The sequence below is a fragment of the Caloenas nicobarica genome, chromosome 3 (assembly GCF_036013445.1).
Source record: "Caloenas nicobarica isolate bCalNic1 chromosome 3, bCalNic1.hap1, whole genome shotgun sequence".
Lineage (NCBI taxonomy): Eukaryota > Metazoa > Chordata > Aves > Columbiformes > Columbidae > Caloenas > Caloenas nicobarica.
In genome coordinates, this window is record NC_088247.1 from 69,989,973 (window position 1) to 70,010,105 (window position 20,133).

Genomic DNA, 20,133 nt, shown 5'->3' on the forward strand with positions numbered 1-20,133 from the left:
ATTCAGTTAATTATTAAATTTTAAAGATAAATTATTTATTGTTTATACAAACACTCAAGAGACATTCAGTGTCATTAGCTAAATGATATCAGACAAAGACTTTCTATGTTGTGGGATACCACAAACTTTGTCTGGCTTTTATAATTATTTTACAACTCTGAATATTAACACTTTGATGCTCTGGACTTCTTGCATACACCGAGAAGTTAGTACATAACAAACAAGCCTATGAAATGACAGGGCTAAAAGGAGGTACCGTGCTTTAACTCCAGGGATGAAGACCTAGGGCAGGACTGAGCCGAGCTCTCCTGGCTAACAGCACACTGCACTGCCCAGATATACCCAGGTATCCTCCCTCCTGCATGGCCTCCCTGGTTTGGGGATCATCCTGCAGTTATACCTGGAGGGGGCACAGGCTACAGTTTGGCCCCATAGCATATGGCCCACTCTAACTTTGAAGGACATGTGAGTAATTCCTCAGGGCTTTTCCAAGGCCAAAGCCAGGCAAATGCTTTGTATGGGATGTGATAAGAAGAAAGGCAGGGAGATGATACAGAAAGTAAAAGACCATTCCAGTTCACAGCTTATGCATAAATCATCACAAACCCTCAGTGGGAGTTACTGCACATGTATGGTACCAAGAAAAGCTTGGGCAGCACACCAACTGACAGTGATGACAAGCAGCTGACAGCAACTCTTAAAATTAGCTCCTCTACTACTTTTCAATTATTTACTCAGATTCATGTAGTCCAATGCCAGAAGGGACCATAGTAGTCATCCAGTTGGATGTCCTGTCTCTGACAAGGTTAGTAATTATATCAAATGCTTCCTATCTGAAACTTATAACATCAGATTGAGGTACAACAATTGTATTTTTTTAGGCAAGATAGGCAGATACTCCTGATTTTTGAAATTCAAATTACAGATATGATCTCTTATTCAAAGGTAAAACTCAGAGAAGTCTTCTGAAGTTTTCTTGAGAAGGTATCATGCTCCCAGTACCTGAAATAGGTTCTGAGCATTTAGTGGGATTACTAAGTAGTTGGCAGAAATGGCTCTTACTTGCCCCACAAGAGACTTTCAGATTTGGTTCAGAAACGACCAAGAACTTTGGATGTTGCTTTTCCTGCCTCTGACTGGACCCTAAGAAGGATTCTTGACAGATAGCAATGTCAAAAATCTTTCCAATGTTGGGTTAATCAAGACACTAAAGTGGCGGTAAAAATACATGCGGATAGAAGAAAATCACCACTATGGCTGCAGTAGTCAGGTGGGGTCAGAGCATGGCTTAGAGCTCTACAGGTCTTTAGCACCATCGTGTATCAGTGACCTATTTTTCACTGAATACCGGGCAAGCGATTAATCACTACAGACAGGCAAGATGGGAAAAAGATAAAGAGAGGGAGAACTGAACATCCTGTTAAACATCTCATGAAATTCTGTCCTTGGCACAAGCCAGCAAATTCTCCTGTGGGCAAGAGAAAACCTATGGGGGAAACTCCCAGCTCTGGAGAAAAAAAAAGGAATATTCCAAAGGATATTGCCTCTCTTGCCTTTTCAAACCAACCTCTACTGTCCAGGATGCGTGCCCCGTCTCTCCCTGCTCCCCCAGCTGGACAGACAGCATTCTCTCATCAACAGCTAATACTCCTGAGCCAACTTAAGGCAAGATGTAAAATAAACACTGCAGTCAGCATTCAGCGCACACTGATGGTTCAACTTGGGGTTGTGACAGTTGCACAAAAACCTACTGATCTTATTAGAGTAAAAGTAAAACCGAAGAACCCCAAAAGGCAATAGCTGAAAATCATATCTGCAAAACAAATCTTAAAATAATTTTGTTCACACAGTTAAGCACCTAAAAATGTTATCAGCAGTTGCAAGACTACCTGCTAATATTTACCCTTTTACAGAAGAATTAGGATCCTGACCTTTTTTTTTTTTTTTTTTACTATTTTTGCATTGAAGACTTGCCCCATTAACAGTTCCCAATGGAAGGGAAAAAAAAAAGAAAAAACAGAGGGAAGAATGAAGACTGTATAAATAATTAACTATCTGGCACTTTCTAATTTCTGTATACTTGGGTTTTCCTGGTTAATGCCTTTTTAATGTTTTGTTTGTGCAATGTGCTCTTTAATAAAACATTTAATGAGATTTCATATATAATAAATATGTCTAAATATTAGTCATGAAATAAATTTTGCTAACACAGTTCTTTTTACAAGTACTGCCAAACTGCAGTATTAAGGATTTTGAAGAAAGAAAAGTATAACAAACATCAACAAATACAAAATATAAAATTATCGTAGCATCTGAATGCCGGAGAACTTACTTTCTTCAAAAATTTTCTTAAGAAATACTTATAGCGATAGTATAATAGTACTGGTTTTCATTTAAAGGGAGACTAGTTAAAAAGACTTTAGTAAATGCTAATACAAAGCCAAAATATGCTTTTCCCATGATAAATTAGCTTTAATACAAAAGTAACTCCAGATGGCACTGTTGTCTCACATGAAAAAGGGATACCTGAAATGGTGAAAATTTGTTGCAGGAATTTTCCACCTGGGTCACTGCAGCTTTCTTAAAAATCACATGGTGAGAGGTGCCTTTTTGATTACACATCAACATTGCTATTATATGAATTGTGTGTTTGACAATTGGTGCTGGCAGCTTTAAATGGGAAAGCTCAGTTTTCAAATTGCTTTAAGACTAGTTCACAATCAGAAAAAGATTTGAAGATTGAATGTTGTTTTTTCCAAAATAGTTACCTATAGTAAGCACTCCAGATAAATATTGCTGTTAATAGCAGTACCTAAAATAAATGCTAAGTAATAAATACAGTAAGTGTTAGTGTTTAAACTTTTTGATATATGTTGTTTTTAAACTCTGTTGGTGGCCTGGGCAACGTATTGGTATCCTGGTACAGAGACGTCCAGTTAATATAAACTGTGAAATGGATTTCGGTTACTTTAAAAGGCGACAATTATGAGAGGACACAGAAATCACAACACTTAAAGAGAATTCTAAGAGAAAAGTGCTCGTTATTGTTGACTGTGGCTTGAGTACGATTGACTGCAAATGACCTAAAGCATCAGTATACATGGAGAAGGGAAGCCATGAATGAGGATGCTTCTACCATGATCTAAAACGTGAGAATACTCATGACATTGACAAGCTTCAGTAATAACAGTTGAGAACTAGTGAAGAAACTCAAGAAATTAAATTACTTCCTTTGACCTGCAGTTTTACAGACCATGGGGAAGCTGTATGAAACGACACATACCAGTAGCATGACCGGTGTGCTGAGTGCAAGCTGCTACTACGTAGATGACTCGGGTAAGACAATGTAATAGGATGTCTACTGTAACAAGCAGTCGATCATTAAAGGGAAAAAAAAAAAGGAGAATAAATGGAGTAATCTAGGAAGAAAATATGATATTGTGAAGAATGGAACAAATTAAAAGCAGGTGAAATCACCACTAAAAAAAGCTGTGTACAAGCCTGTAAGGCTACATGGCATAGCTCCTCAAATATTATTAAATCTGACTAGGGACTATAGTAAATCAACAAGATATATCTTTGCAAACTTCTGTAATGCTAGCTGAAAAAAGACTGTAAGAATCTCAAATGTTGCACTCAAAACCAAGAAATGAAATAATATATGTCAGCAATTACTGCTGATGAATCTAACTTCAGTCCAGGGTAACAGAAATTAAAAAACAAAATATGACCAGACATTTAAAAAGAAGTATGTAACCAGAGTTACTTCTTAAAGTGAGAAATACCACTAATAAATAAAGATCAAATCTTCCTAGGAAATTTAAGGGTATTAGCAAGTGTCTATATACGAGGAAGGATAATGTAAATTATTTCTCCTTATCTCATATTTTAACAGTTGAGTTATAGAACTTTAATGTTAATGATACAGGAAATTTACTGAATCGTGGAAAGTAGTATTTTAGGTTCTGCAGGAATCTAGGGGTGAGAGAACAGGGGAGTCAGCTGCATGTGTGTGTGTATGTGATGGTCTGCACCACCAGCTGGAGTAGGGCTGCAAGCTCAGGAGCTCATATGGGATCCAGGGGCCAGCTACTCGGTAGACTAGGTGTCTAAATCCAGCTGTGATCTGTGATCTGTATGGCTGGCTATGTATATGTAGCGTGTATGTGTGTTCTGTGTGCGTGTGCCTGATGGGGCTACATCTTCAGCCTTGCTAACGGTTGGATCTGGGGACGTGGAGTGGCAGCAGCTTCGCCTCTCTTGAGCTGTTGGATACAGCATGATAAATTTTCCTCTAACGTAATTAAGATCTAAATCATTCTGTGACAGCCCCAATGGTAAAAGGAGAAGCAAATATGAGACATTTATCTAATTTCTAGGATACTGACTAGTATTCTAACTGCTTTTGATATGTGTTGGGTTTTTTCTGTCCCTTCTGTAATTTCTTTGTTTCTTCCTGGCCTGAATACACAGCCTGTACTCAGGACCTTTCCTAGTCTTGCCTCTTGTCTATATTGTTCTCTTAGCAGTACAGAGGTAATACATATCTCAAAACAGGCCTTTTTTCCCCCTCTCATGAATGCGTTTTCTTAAATTATCCACAGGCATGTTTCTCTAGTTTCGGTAGAAACTTCTATGTTTGGATGTACTTTGTCAGGGCACTGTGCTTTTATATTATTACTCATCGGTCTCTGACTGTAGAAGCAGTCATACTTCTACAACTGTTCCAGAACCCTACCTAAAGTTGAGCTCTAAGAAGCTCAGGTAAATTTTGCAGAGTATTCTCTGTTTTCTTTATAATTTGTGAGCTGAAGGTATAGAATGATGCAATCAAACTGCATTTCTATGAACCACAGAACAAAGAGCTTTGTTGTGTAATTATTTCAATCAAGCAGTGAATCAAACTAAAACTGTTGTATGGTCTTGGCTTGTAGCAATACAACTTTTTTTTTTTTTTTAAAAAACAGTAACATGATGCATTTGACTAAATACATACTTAGATTGACCTACCTTTGATTTCATTTTTCTCCATTTCTTTCAGTTCCTGAACAAACAGAGACTGACTCTCAGTAAGTGGCCAACTATTATACAACACCAATGCTTGTATGATATACTTGTGAGACTGCGAAAGAAAATGCAGTATGTTAACATGCTGAAGACTTAACTACAGTAAGTACTCAAAAGCCCTGAAGTTAGTAAATGGCCAGCTACTGAACTCAGCAAATAAAACATATAATTAATTTACAAGCTGGCATGTTACAGTATTCACAAGAAGCTTTTAAAAATAGTGTTAATTCCACCGATTTTATTTTAATTCCTGTGAAATTAAACAACTGCTCATGTGTTTATCACGTGAAACTAAACTGGGTTACACAATAAAGAACTACATTCCTTTTAGATTTCCATGTAACTTTCCTATGTATGCCATGTGCTAAACCAAAGACTTTTGTCTTTGATTTTAAGACCTACTACAGGGCTTTGAACCCTAATACTATCACCCAATAATGTCTTAATTTGAGGTAGAGGTGACAGGGTCCATGGGTTCTTTTAAACACTGTCCACACTGAACAGGAAATTATTGTTTTTAAAAATTGTTATCCAAATTCTAAAGCCAGTTCTGAGTCAAAGGAATTTATTTCTCTCTTTTTTTTTTTTTTCTTGGAATACTTTGTTGCAGTTGAACTCAATTGTCAGGAAAAATCACAGTGAGAAACACTTGGACTCAGAGAAACAAGAACTACTTTAGAAAATAAATGTTATTTTTTCTAAGACAGACAAATAATACTAGGTAAAGTCATGAAAACTCCAAGTTTTTGACATCTCTCTCCAAGAAACTTGGCTAAGTAGCAGCTATTGTGTGCGTGTTTCTAAAGCTTTCAGCTGACTGGCAATAGGTGTTTCTCTGGTAAAACTATTAAAGATAGCCTTATTTTACAGCATATTTCAAAGAAAACTCATACTGAAGCATCAGAAGTTTAACCTCGTTACCAGTGGTGTTTGTCCCTTAGCTGATAATTATGCTATACTTGAATTGAATTTCGCAAATGATGAACATTTAAAGACTGAATATATCACCTTGATGTGAAAACAAAAAATGACCCCTTGTTATTTGGTTATTCATATATGTACATTGTCCTTTCTCCATAGCCTCATCCAGAAGCTACAAACAATCTTAATTTTAGATTCCTGTTCTTGCCTCAGGATATCAGATCTCCACACATACCAAAAGAATTACCAATACCCCTTCCCCCCCACCTTTTTATTTCCTGATATCCAAATGTTTTAGAATCTCTTACTTGCTGTGGACTTCCATCATTATTTTGAAAGTTTTCCAAGAGGAAAGATTCATCTTCTAATACAGATAGATGTCCTGGCTTGAGAGAAGTTTTGGACTCCTTTGAAACTGAAGTATGACTTTTTTTTTTTGATCCTACAGTGTCTGATTCCTTCTTTGTACTATGACTAATCTGGGTTTTACTTGCTGCAAGATGATAAAAAATGTCAGTGTTAATTCCCAGAAGTTCTATGAATTATTGGTATGAGGTAAACAGATGCCCCTAGAAACTGTAAGAATTACCATAGTCAATTTTCTCATGCTGTATTATGCTCACAGGGTTCCAATTAAAATTATGCTTATTCCAAATACTGTCTTGATTTCATTCTGCATGCAAATCACAAATCTCTTCCAAGTAAATAATGAGAAAATTGAAAGACTGTATATACACCTGTTGTTACTGTTTATAAAGCCTGTAACTTTTTTTCCCCCAAACCCCATACTTCTTTCCTGCACTAACCACCACAGCACTACATATATAGTATACATTACACAATACAGACAGCCTCGTACTACTACTTCTTGTAGTCAACAGAGAGGTGAGCTCCTCTCCAGGAGGTCTGGTTTCTGGGCTTTGGGAGTTTTGCACTGCCCTCTGAAGGAGTCTTCCTCTATCTATGAAGGTAGGTGGGCTTCAAGGGAGGTTGTTTTCTTCAAGCCATAATTAGTTTTCATGAATGCCTTACTATCTTCCTCTTTCTCCTAAATCTGTAAAGCATAAGTACTGAAGAATTCTACAATGGTTTGCCCAGAGGATGATTCTGCCATGAAGATAACTCAGCTCACAGTGGTGGAATCTTCCATAAGATTCATTACACCGCCGGTGGAAGGGTGACTTGGATAAGTTCCCAAAAAGTCATACACATCGAACATAGTAGTTCTAGCAATGGTCACCAGGTGGTGCTGTGACACCAAATTTCTTTTCCTACTGCAGACATGACTATACAATCTTGGTTTTTCCTAAGCAAAGCTCCGCCTAGAAGGAACTCGTAACTACCTGGGTTCAGATTCAAACAAATTTCTAAATGAGATTTTGATACTTTGAGACTGGATTTTATCAGATTGCTACTATGGAAAATAAAAGGATTATGAGCATTCACTTGCCCATTTGTGCTACAGGAGTGTTGCGCTCGTATCAACAAAACAAGCTGCACTTTCAACTTGTCAATAAGTAACTCCTTTATTGGCAAGTGACTGTTCAAGGTCCAAGTCATTTGCAACATCTCAGAAGAGGTAAATATATTCAAAATCAATTGACTGAATGTAGTTTTTGAGCTATAAAAGACATTAATAAAACAGCTGTGACTGGAGATGAATTAACATATTGTGGGTGGGAAAGTGGGATAATGATTTATTGGTGATGCTTGCACAATAATTTCACTTAAGAATACTTCTGTCAACACAGTGATCAATCCTATGAGAGGCAGAACATGTGCAATACTTTAATAGGTCTCAAATCTGAGGATTGTGTCTTGCTTAACTGACAAGTTTGGTGCTGATGGTACAGCTGTGGTTTCTATCATTCCTGTTCTGTGAAAACACACTTTTTAAGAGAACAATTAGATACCGACAGTATGAATCTTGTATTGAATGTTGATTGTACAAATCCCCACCTCAATTTGGCATTAATATTTCTGGAATTTCCTATATAGTTATTGTACAGGCCATAATTTCCTAAAACTTTTGACAATAGCAAAGAAACATCGTATTATAATGCCACAAATTGTACCTATAGACACTTGGCAGGTTGGGTAATACAATACCATCAGATTGGTTATACTGAGTACATTTCATAATCTTTTCATTTAGTTTGGATGCTTGGAAAGATCTGGAACACTTACACAAAATGTCTTTGTGATATACAGGCTACATATAGATAGGAGAAAAATTTCGATGTTAAGGCCACTTGGTCTAGTATTGTAAAAATAATAGTAATAGTAAAAAAAAACCAAACAGGGACAGCTTCTCAGTAATTCCTTCCAAGTGACAGCTCTCTGTACAGTCACACACACTTGAATGGCATCAGAATATTCATTTCACTTTCAAATACAGTCTAAAATAATCTAAAGTCAGTTTGCCAGGTCTAGAAACTCTTTCAGATTCCTTTGAAATAAAGTACCATTCATCACCACTTTTTCCAGTTAGAATCCACTGGCTCCACTGCTGAATAGGAACCTGATATGACAACCTTCCTATTTTCAATCAGGTTGATATAACAGATATTTCATTGAATGATTCACAATGGATTAAAAATAATTTTAAATTAGCATAAGTTATTTGTATCACAGCATGTAGGAATAACAGATAAAAGCCTGATGTGTGTGTCTGATTTCTGAGGATATCTTGAAAAGTTCTTCTCACCTATGTCCCTTGCTAGTCCAGCGAAGACAAAATGTCCCTCTTATTCTGCCCCATCCTGTCCCTTCCAGCACCTGCTGGAACCAATTTCTCTTCTCTTTCACCTAACTGTGCCTTTTAAGTTATTTCAGTCTTCAGACTATGATCTTTGTCAACAAGCCAGTTTCCTGAAAGTTTAATCTTACACTTTACTGAAGGTAACTTGGGAATTTATTTCAAGTATTTGTGGTGCTTACCTTAATCTCAGCTATTTTACAGCTTTCCTGCTTCTATTTCCACGAGTCTACCATTAAGTTTACTAATCCATTCCCACATTCCAAAAGCAGTAACCAAAAATAGCTACTGATTATCTTGGCAACTCAGTCACAGAATCATGACAGCTTCTCCACGTCTTCCTTTAAACCACAACATTGTCAACTGATGAATCACACTTTGAGAGCATGGTCCCCACAGTGTTTATTTTTACATTTCTGGTAATAACAAGGTGCAGTTGAGACAGAAATCAAAATGTTTCACAACCATGATTAAATTAGTTATTTTTCCCACAGAGCAATGGAAATGTAGATAAAACAGTTTTTCTAAAAGATCATGTTAGAAAACTACACTGTTCAAAATAGTGGAGGTGAGCACATGAAATACGATGCTATTTTGGGCTTTAGCGAAGCAATAATCCAGTATTTGAACAATTTGTCTTTGCCTCAGGTTCTGTATATGCTCAAACAGGCAGAAACTGGTTGATTTACAGAAGATTTATTGTTTTAAAGTCTTCATAAAAGGGCTGAAGACTTCAATATCTTACAACATTGATGTATAGTGGTGTCCAAGGAGAGTACAGGAGCTGACTTGTTTGCTTATAAACAGCTGCTTTATTTAAGCAAACTTGTAATGCTTATGAGGAATATACATTTTCAAAATGAAACCCATGAAACACAAAATGAAGAATTCAAAATAGTCTTACAAATAAAAAAGAAATCGCTTAAGAAGTGAAGTGTATAGAAAACAAGGAAACGAATGAAGATTATGAAAGAAGTTAAGATAGCATGGCAGCAGCATCTAAAATCTATTACATATAAGAAGTATAGTGGAAGAAGGTAGCAGGTACTTCATTTTTGTCAAAAATGACCTGAGCACTACAGGGGAAAATTGTTGAAAATACACCTAAGAATTATGTACCTCATTAAGCTGCATTTCTTGCTTCTGAACAGTAAAATTAAACACTACTTCAAAATCAAATGTCAATCAACTGGCTGAGTATACTTTCAGATGACAAAATTTTCATTCCAGTTTTGTTTTAGCTTCATTAGTAGCCAAGTTCCAATGTTGTCAAACAATAAAAATGCCAGTAACAAACAGCTGATGTCTGACTGGAGCTCTAGAATACAGAGTTTGGCAGAACTCTAGCTTCTGAAAGCCTGGAAGTGAAGCAGGGAAGAGGATGTCCAGATAACCTAACTCTACTCTCTAGAGTGTGCAGGAAGTTACCTCACTACATCACAGGTGGATGATGGCAGAGCATTGTCACAATTACAAGCTAAAGGCTCTCTCTGTTAGGTCCAGTTGTAAATGAATACCTGTTTAGTTGGACAGCACATCCAAGGAAACTGGATTGTGTATCATTAAGAAAAAAAAAGCTTGTAAGACTTAACTATGAACTGATATCACAGGATCACAGGAGGCTGAGTGATCCTGCCAGAGGCTGGAAGACACCTCTGAAGATCATTTAGTTCAACCCCATTGGTAAAAGCAGGGTCAGCTAAGGCAGGTTGCTCTCGGCCATGTCCAGTTGGGTTTTGATTATCTTCAAGGACGAAAGCTCCAATATCTGCCTGGGCAACCTGTTTCAATGTCTGACATCCTGAGAGTAAAAAGGAAACAAAACCAAACAACTCCCCTTCCAAATCACCTTTTCTAATACTTAAACTGTATTTTCTACATTTCAGTTTGTGCCTATCGCCTCTTGTCTTGTCACTGGGTGCCACTGAAAAGAGTTTGGCTTCGTTTTCTTTACCTCCCTGCCCCTTTATTTATACACTGCCAGGCTTGGGCATACGGTGGTTTCAGAGCGCTGGTTTGGTGGACTGCAGAGAGTCAGTTTTAACTGATGACAGCTGGATTTTTGTTTGGTGCAATTACTAGTTTCAAAGTACTTTGAGAAAATACATGAAATTTAGCATACTTATGAAGGGTGACCTTTGAATACACACTGGTTCTCACCTTTAACACGAGCTGAGTTGACAAGACTGCACTGTAATGAATGGCAATACAATTAAAAAAAAAAAAAAAAGAATTTTGAGCAAACTTAGCAGATTCAACCATTCAACCAAAAATTAGTGAGGTGTTTGCTGTCACTTTCAAAAAAATTTGTCTCAAAATAAAATTTGTTCAAATTCAAGTATCCCCATAAGGGATAACTTTTTCTCAGTATTTCAGTTGCTATCATAAAGAATTGCAATAGTATAATGGACATTTATGAGCTTTGTGAGTCTGGGGCAAGTAGCTCCTCCTTCAGTGTCTTCTATTTCTGTGAATATCATTGTGAATCTGTAGCAGAAGTAGAGTGAAAAATTGTGAGTAGCAATACAAAGCACAGCACTGTAAGGGGTCCATCTCAGCCAGACCCAATACAGTTACAAAACAAGACTGAAAGGCAAAGGAAGAAAATAAGGCTGGACAGTAAGTTTCAATCAATCCTTTTGGTATCTTTCCTCATTGCTGAGGACCAAGGACTCCTGTTCATTGCTCAAAAATATAGCTGATTTCACTTAATCATAAAGCAATTCTGTAAATCACAGAAAAAGTAGGAATAAAATAATATTTTATGTGTTTACCTAAAGTTACTGTATATCCCTCAGTGAATAAAATTATCAAATACAGAATACAATACTTACAGTGGGAACTCAAAATGGTTTCATTACTCAAGAAATTAAAAGCAGGGATGACTGCATGGCCCTTTCCAGTGACGCTCACAATTTCTTCCTCATTATCTAAGACTTGTACTTTAATGAACACATCCGGTTTAGAGGTTTGTACTTGTACTGTAGCAATATGTGATGCTCTGACTTTTACTGAATACCTAAAGAGGAAGAAAAAAATTATAGCAATATAAGTAACTATACTAGATCATTCTTTTCCTGCAAGTACCTAAACATTGTGCTGACCTGAAAGTGAACACTTAAAATTGAGTTTGTAGTCAATTGTCTTCCCACAATCTGATGGGCTAAGCTTCCTGTAATGAATTTTAGTGCAGTCAAGCCATGATCAAAGTAAGTGCTACTGCAAAAAAAATGCATGGTCTTCTCATTTCTTTTTTTTCACTGCCTTAGAGAATGTCCAGATATACATTTTCACTCATGTTGTACTAGTATTTGTTGAAAAACATGATTAACCAAATGACTGAACTGTTTCAATTAAAAAGTAACCAAGCAAAAGAAAAAAAAGAAAGATTTGCTTTCAAAAGGGTAGAGCTATCTCATTTGGTGGCAGCTGCTACTCTGGGCAACCAAAACCACGGTGGAATCAAAAGATTCTAGAATTAGCGTCTTATGATGAAATTTAAATCACATTTTTGTTGTGACTCATAACTTTATATATTACTTGCTTTTTGTCCATAAATTCAAATTGTTAGACTAATCTCAGCAAGCAAGCAAACAAACACCACCAACCATCATCCTGAATTCAGCACATTTGGAGTAAAAAGTATATACAAGTATCTAAAAATATTTTTTTTAAAAGATGGTCAAAATCAGAGGGGAAAAAAGAAAATAAAATCATCAAGGAAGAGAAAGTTTATAGAATTTGACTGCACTTGCTATATTTCCACTACGTGTTTTTTTCATTTATATTGAACCCAATTCCTCTTGTTGAGTAGACCTCTATCCCAAAAATAACATATTGATTTGAAATATTGATACGAATTGTCAGGAATCAAGGCAAAATGTTGTAAATTAACCTTCAAATACATACATGTAATCAGCTCTAAGCATGGGGCCTGTTTTAGTGCAGTGTATATAGCCCTTTGTGTAAAAACTTAAGCATACTAATTTAGTCAGGGTCAGTTTTGAACTCAAATTCAGCTCAGATAAACTAATCTCAATAAAATTAAATACATTTTAAAAGTATTAATAGCCATCATTGTGCTTTTATTAAATATGTTGTCCTAAGTGAATCTGCACGCAAAAATAAAATGTATATAGATTTTTCTGCCAACACTGCAAGATGGAAATTGGTGTGATATGTCAGAAAATAAATTGCTATATTTCTGGATTTTATTTAAACCTTTATCTGAAGAGTTGAAAAAATAGATCGAACTTTATGTCTCCTCCTCACCTGTAAAATCTCAATTTTAATACATATTTAATCCCCAAAAGTACTACGGAATTTCAGTAATTGGCTTACGGATAAGATTTCAAGACACTGATAGTCCATAAAATTTAGATATTTGCTTTAATACTTTCCCCTTTGAAGAAAGAGAATAGAATATACTTTTCTGTCAGGGATGATTCATATAAAAAGCAGAATTTTATCATTTTTCTCTCAATATTTACCTGAACATTACATGCTTGTCATTGGGTAGGTAATACTCTTTAATTTCTTTAGTAGAATAGACATTATTTACAGCCTCACGAGAGAGGAATGGGAGTGGCTTATGAGAACCGATGAGCCGGAGCCTCCATCTTCCAGCTGCCACAGGAAAGTCGCCAGTACGTGCTTCAGCCATAAACGTGTATCCTTTCTGAAAGGAGAAAACAAGTCAATTTTACTTGGAAATACCACTACTCAAAATGCACTCTATGACAACATACAATGCACTTTTTGTCCATGTTACACTTATTAACATAGTAAGATGTTCTTCAAAGGCAAGAATCTTCTATAATAATCTAACTTCTGAAGCATCTCTTATTACAGAAATTTGTATCTGGCAAGAACTTACATAGTAGGTCAAACCCAATCTCATCTAACTTCAAAGTTGGCCTTACTTTTAGTGGCAAACTCCTGAAGTCACTTTCTAACCAAATTATTTGATAACTCTAAATTGTTTATTTAATAAAGTCTAATTTAACAAATACGAATGAGTTCTTACTCTGTTATTTAAGCATGTGAAGTACTCTGTTCTGAAAAAGTCTTCTTACAATAAAACTAAAGTCCACTAAAACATATTTACTCAATGTATTTTCTTGCTTTGCACATTATACTATTACAGAAGTAGCTCTCAGTTAAAACACATCTATACATCTCTGGGTTCTGTAATATTACTATTCTTTTTCTTGTAAAACCAATAGTATCAAACTAGAGATTTAAAAATGTCCCTTCATGCTGTAGGTAGTGTGGTAGTATGGGTGAATGCAATTTGGTGCATGGAAGTTCAGAGATCTGATTCATTCTGTCTTCAAATCTGAGGTTAAGTTAATATTACCCCTACTTTTAATGATGTCATTGCAAGTATAGTGTTAATTATCAGGTTATTAATCTTATTTTTACGAACATGTTGATTTAAGAAAAAATATTTCTAGTATTAGAAAAATAAAATTAAAAATTAATAAAAAATTCAACTTAATTGATAAGCCTGATGCAGATTTATCTGCTCTTTATTAATCCTAATAAGAGGAATATGGAAAACAAGAATATAATTTAAAATGTTTCAAAGTTTGATTTTGCATTTGAAAAAAAGAAGGCAATATGAATATGATTACTTGAAAGGAAAGGGCAAAAAAAGGGGATATAATGACTGCAATGGCCAACTGCAGTGTAACAGGAAAGGTCAGGATCAAGTCTCTTCTTCAAATTCTCCAAATTAGACCTGCCAACTTGCTATTTCAAACACTAAAATTTCATTTTCAACCCAATAAATACTCCAGATGAAAATTCTTTGAAATATTTTCTCTCTTGGCAGTCTTTTGCTAAATTTCAGGGTTTTTTAAAAAATCAGTATTTACCAGTAAAAAAACATCATTGAAAAATTCTTGTAATAAATAGGGTTTTAGATTTCAGAACTATCCAATAATGCAGGGTTGCAATTTCGGGACTACTGAATAATTAGAATGGAAGTAAAATAAATGATTCATGATTCTAATTTGTGCAATTCTAACTGTAAGGCACTTCATACCCTTTAATAACTACAAGGTAATAGCAACCATTCAACGTGATGATTCAGGAGAACTCACTTATTTAAATAGCTGTTTAAGCATATTGTTATGGTTCCCCCTGTTCTTAACAAGTACACTTGGAAACTGAGAGGGATTTAGCCAGATATTCAAGTGCTTTCTGACAGCATGGTGTGCGTGAGAAAAACACTAATACCTATATAAAAAGATAAGGTTCTGCAATCTTAAGGTTCACTATAAACAGGCAGAAAATTTATACTTAATATTAAAAAAGAATCATATGACTGGGCACTTTCTGAACACTATAAGGGTTTAGAAAGCATAACTACATTTTGTGGCTGATAGGGACACAGAGTAATCATCGGTCACTACTGAGAAATAAGCAAATAAATCTAGGCAACCCCATCAGATTTACGTCTCTTTCTTAAAAACCTTTGAGAGGTTTCATTGCCTTCTTAGATATCTCGTTACAATTTGCTGTCTCTAGAATCCAAAAGAGTGGTTTCCTAATATACCGCCTAAACTACCTTTTTGGTAAAGTAGGATGACTTCCTTATGTTCTTCTATGACTAGTCAAGAAAAATAACTGATCAGTGTCCTTGCTCAAATAGACTTCCATTTTCTAGAATAAATATGTTGTTAGTGATGATTTCTTAACCTCTTATCTTCATTGGTCAGATGCAGCTTGAGGAATGCTTACCTCTATCATTTTCTGCAATATGTTCAAAAGACTTGTGAATAATAGAGTAGAATTAAAAACCAAACAAATAAAAACCCCCAAACAAAACAAAACCCAACCAAACCAAACAAATGAACAAAACCACCAAACAACAATGATACAGCAAACATAAAACTAAAACGAACTGTATCCAGCAGTAGGAATAATTACCATGGAAAAAGAAAATTTAATGGAAAAAAAATCCAAATAATGCAAAGCAAGTAGCTAGTATCTATCTAGATTGTAATGTCTGCAGAAAGACGACAGACATTACTGCTACTGTGCAGATTTTATCGTTATTGTTGATCATTCTGAAACGAACTTTAGTGTGTTCCAGGAGTGTCTCTGCAGCAGAATAACAATATCTGTAGAGAGGACTTCTTTTTAGCTCTGTTGTAAATTGCTGATTCATAGCTTTGAAGCAGAACAACTAACTGGTAGTTTTATTAAAAAATATATAAATAAATAAAAAAAAGGAAAGTAAAAGAAAGGATTCTTTTATTGCAATAATGTTGACATTTTGGAATTCAGGCATACTGTATAAATTCTTGCTTGACATATTGCATAATTGACTATTTTTTACAAAATACTGTGAAAAAGAAATAATACCACTGTATTCTGTTTCATAATAATTGCGTAATGTCTGTCAAAACATCAATAGAGCTTTCAATAGCTTTTGCATGTCCACTGAAACATTAACAAACCATTTACAAAGAAAACAAGCTAAATTGTACAGTATAAGGTTATATTCTTACCAAGAAACACAGTAGCAGTGATTAAGAAATGTAATAAGAATATGTAGATAAATACAACATACCTGCACTTGTAAACCAAAATCACTCTTCACTGATATTAACCACATTTAATATTATAAAATGTGAGTCATAAGATGAGAGAATAATAACAAAAATATCTGCTTTAAATTGGGACTTCTTCAATAAGGAAGGACCAGAATAAAATAAAAAGGGTCATTTTCATTAGTTAATGACAAAATCACTGAGGCTATCATGCTGTACCCATGAAAAAAAATTATTATGGAATGTTCCAGGTAAGTTAGCGCATAGCAAAACAAGCATTTCAATATTAAAACCACTGTACTGCACGAAATGTTGGTAAGATCTTATTTGGAATACTGTGTACAATTTTGGACATCTTTATTCAAGAAATATATTTTAAATGGGAGGAGGTCTGAGACAGAGTTAGTAAAATCAGGGAAATAGAAAACTGCCTTACAAGACAGAACTAGACAGCTGTATCCCACTAGGCAGGACAAATGCTGAGATGAAATCTGAAATAAATCTGAACTGGCGATTGTTCTTTTCATAACCTGTCACTTTCCTGAAAAGCAGTAAGTAATGTTCACCACTGAGATTTCTTTTTGCGTCCTGCCACTTGCCACTGTCAGACTCCAAACTGAATTTTTCCATCTGGTGGAATCCACACCCAATCTCTGAGGATCCCAAATTATTTTTGAGAGTTTGAAGAGCTTGTCTTCAACGCTTATTTTTAAAGCATATTCCTCCAGCAGTAGGCAGTCCTTGCCTGTCACATTCAGCTAATATTCACTATAGACACTAGATAAGGAAAGTTTATTCCAGTGAAAAAAAAAAAAGTATGATGAAATTGGAAGTAAAGTTACAAAAGAAAGAAAACTAGTCCTAGTGTTAGACCGTAACTGACATCAACTCCTTGTTATTGACAGAAGAGACTGAGAAGGCTAAAATGTAAACCTGTCTTCACTAAAAGGTCAACTGTAAACATGTGGCTAGAATAGTGAATATTAGCAGTAATATTAAAGAGGTAAGAGGCAGGCCAGAATATGAAAAGAAGTAGTAAATTATTATACAGATAAATTAAGGTTTTGGACAGGTAAGGTACTGAAGACTACAGAACTGCAATGCTGTGGTTTTTTTAGATGGACAAAGATGTCTAGAAAATTACCAGTCAGCATAACTCCAATGGCTGAAAACATCATGAAATAACCCATAAAATGAACTCTTTGCAACTCTCACAACGTAGCAAAAAGGACTGCAAAACCCAAGCCTTATCAAACCGATCAAGCTTCCTTCTGTAGGAAAGCACACTACGGGAAGGAAAGAGACACATGACACTGTCTTTGATCATTCTTCTAAGTCTAAGGAAATGCTGTCATAATGAAGAAACTAGGGTGACTGTTAAACAATCACCTCCAGAAAGCACATATTGATGTCTCCTTTTGGAAGAGCAGGATGCAATCAGTGAGATTTCAAAGATCTAACCCGAACCTGATTCCATTCGGTATTTTTATTAGTAATGTGGATGGTGGAATGGAGAACATATATGTTTAATTAGCTGTTACCACAAGCTAAGAAGGATTGCAACTTTAGAGGAAAAGAAAATAAGTATTCAAGATTGTTTTAAACTAGGGAAATGGTCCGAAAAAAAAGCATTAAAATAAGTAGTGAAACACACTATATTTAGTCAAGAATAATAAATTACATGCTTCAGTTATTCAGGAAAGCACCTAGGGTTACAGAAGTACCAAAGTTAACAATGGTGTTGCAAAAGAGGGCAAGCATCACAGCTAGATATCTAAGCAGAATTAAAGCCCAGAAGACATATAGTCTAATCATTCTCTGCCCATCATTTTTATGGCCTTAGTCCTTATGTCCTTAGTGCAAAGTTTACTGTGCTCAGTGTTGTGCATGATAAACAAGAAAAAAGCAACAGCAATTGGAAAGAGTCCAGAAAACAGAGTGATCAAGAGTGTAAAACATGTAACTTCCATGGAAAGACTGAGCAAACTGTCTTCTTTAGCCTGAAAGTAAAAAGGCAGGAGGAGGCCAAGCTGTGATAATTATTTAACAACATAGTTATTTCTTTAGAAGCAATTTCCAACAATGCTTCCGAGGTAACACACAGGCTTTGAGGGGGAGCATATCTAAAGCTACATTTGGCATCAGTGCTGCAATTATCATTAGCACTTGAAGATGCATGTTAATTTAACTTTTGTAAGCATGACTTAAAAAAGGCTATTCAGACCTCATTCTTAGTTTGGTCCCTGACTCTTGAAGGTTGCTCTGTCAGATGGACAGCATCAGCAGCAACCATATGGCCATTGAGCAGCACAGCCCAGGGAAGTTGGATGATATTCCTTCATTTAGTGATACTAACAAATATCAAAGAAAATTAAGGGTATTCCTTCACCGTAAAAGCTTCAGCACAGAAGCGGATCAGTGACAGTCTCTTTTCAAACTTGCTACTAAATAAGGGCACATTGCTGAACAGAACATTATGACATAGCTGAAAACATTCACAGAATTTGGGAAATTGTTACTATTATTAAAATTATACTTTTCACAAAAACTCTTAGCATTTACCTTATTTTTGGGATAAACATGAGGTGCCACTTCGAAGAAGACATGTGGGATTTCCTCCAGTGTGTCATTATCGACGACATGAAGTCTACAGGAAGGGATAGTGGTATACACCTTCGGTACTACAAGCATGTCTTCTGGAACAATAAATATTTCTCTAAAAAAATATATATATTAAAATTATTTTCATGAACAAAGTGAGTCGTAGAACACAAAGTAAAAGTATCCATTAGAATTTAAGGAAAGTAGACTTATGTAAAAAAGGTTAGTGAAAAACCACAGTGTATCAATATTACTTCCTCATAAGAGTTATATAGGGCTGTATGAAGCTCACCTAAAAACCATAAACCATGCATTTGGTGACTGATCGGCATATGTTACAGCATAGTCAGCGAAAGAGATTTTACACCACTCATCTTCATAGCAAGGATACTTTTCAATTGACTCACAGTTTCTTTTAAACATTTCTCTGGAAAGCAGAAAACAATATAAATATTTAAATCTAATCAGGAAGGCACATATATCTTTAATTTATGCTAATCACGAAGAACACTGCTTTCTGCATGAATGTAAAACAATGATATAAACTGTGTTACTAATATTTCTCTAACAGCTGTTCACTCTCAAAAAATAATAAATCAGGTAGGGACTAGCTCTTTTAGAGCTAATGGCCCATAAAGGCCAATACTTCCATACAAATATTCCTGTCCATGAGTAGAACTGCTTCTATAAGCTAAAAATATTATGGCATCTATGAAACACTTTTTTAAAAAATATCAGTTAGCATAACTTCCATTTATTTATATTAAGCTGTCATCTTAAAGCTGTGGCATCATTAGGAGATTGAAACCCCCTTTATTTCCTTTTAAACCTTTTTTGAACAGGAAGGGAATAAAAGCAAAACCAAATAAATTTAAAATGATATGAAAGACATTCACACAGGAAGGAACCTACGACTGTAAATTCAGAAGTTATTTGTAAGGCAAATAAGCTTGCAGGTGTTATGAAATTCTGAGAAATTAGAGCTAACCTCACTGGCACCTACGAATTTTTATTTATCCTATGCAGTATCAAAAATTAATCTTCCTTTGGACAAAGCAATGTGAAGACCAGCATATAAAATTCACTGTTACGTGAACAGGTTGTCAGGTGAAGGGCAGAAGAAAGATAACAGGTCTCATTCCATCTTTTGGACCCTTGCAATGATTTTCCCTGAGGATTATGCGTGAAAATAAGCCTACACAGCAGTAATGGAAAGGATATCCT

The 20,133-nt window shown here is 35.4% G+C and overlaps 1 protein-coding gene across 1 annotated transcript in view; it reads right to left on the minus strand.

The window, feature by feature from the left end:
* Positions 1 to 20,133, minus strand: part of ADGB (androglobin) — a 106,784-nt gene that overhangs the window by 10,984 nt on the left and 75,667 nt on the right. Inside the window, exons 24-29 of the mRNA XM_065632031.1 lie at positions 19,202 to 19,336; positions 18,871 to 19,024; positions 13,237 to 13,424; positions 11,581 to 11,765; positions 6,297 to 6,481; positions 5,011 to 5,122 (exon numbers count right to left, since the gene is read on the minus strand). Coding sequence (XP_065488103.1) covers positions 5,011 to 5,122; positions 6,297 to 6,481; positions 11,581 to 11,765; positions 13,237 to 13,424; positions 18,871 to 19,024; positions 19,202 to 19,336 — 959 coding nt within the window. The remainder of the gene's footprint in view (positions 1 to 5,010; positions 5,123 to 6,296; positions 6,482 to 11,580; positions 11,766 to 13,236; positions 13,425 to 18,870; positions 19,025 to 19,201; positions 19,337 to 20,133) is intronic.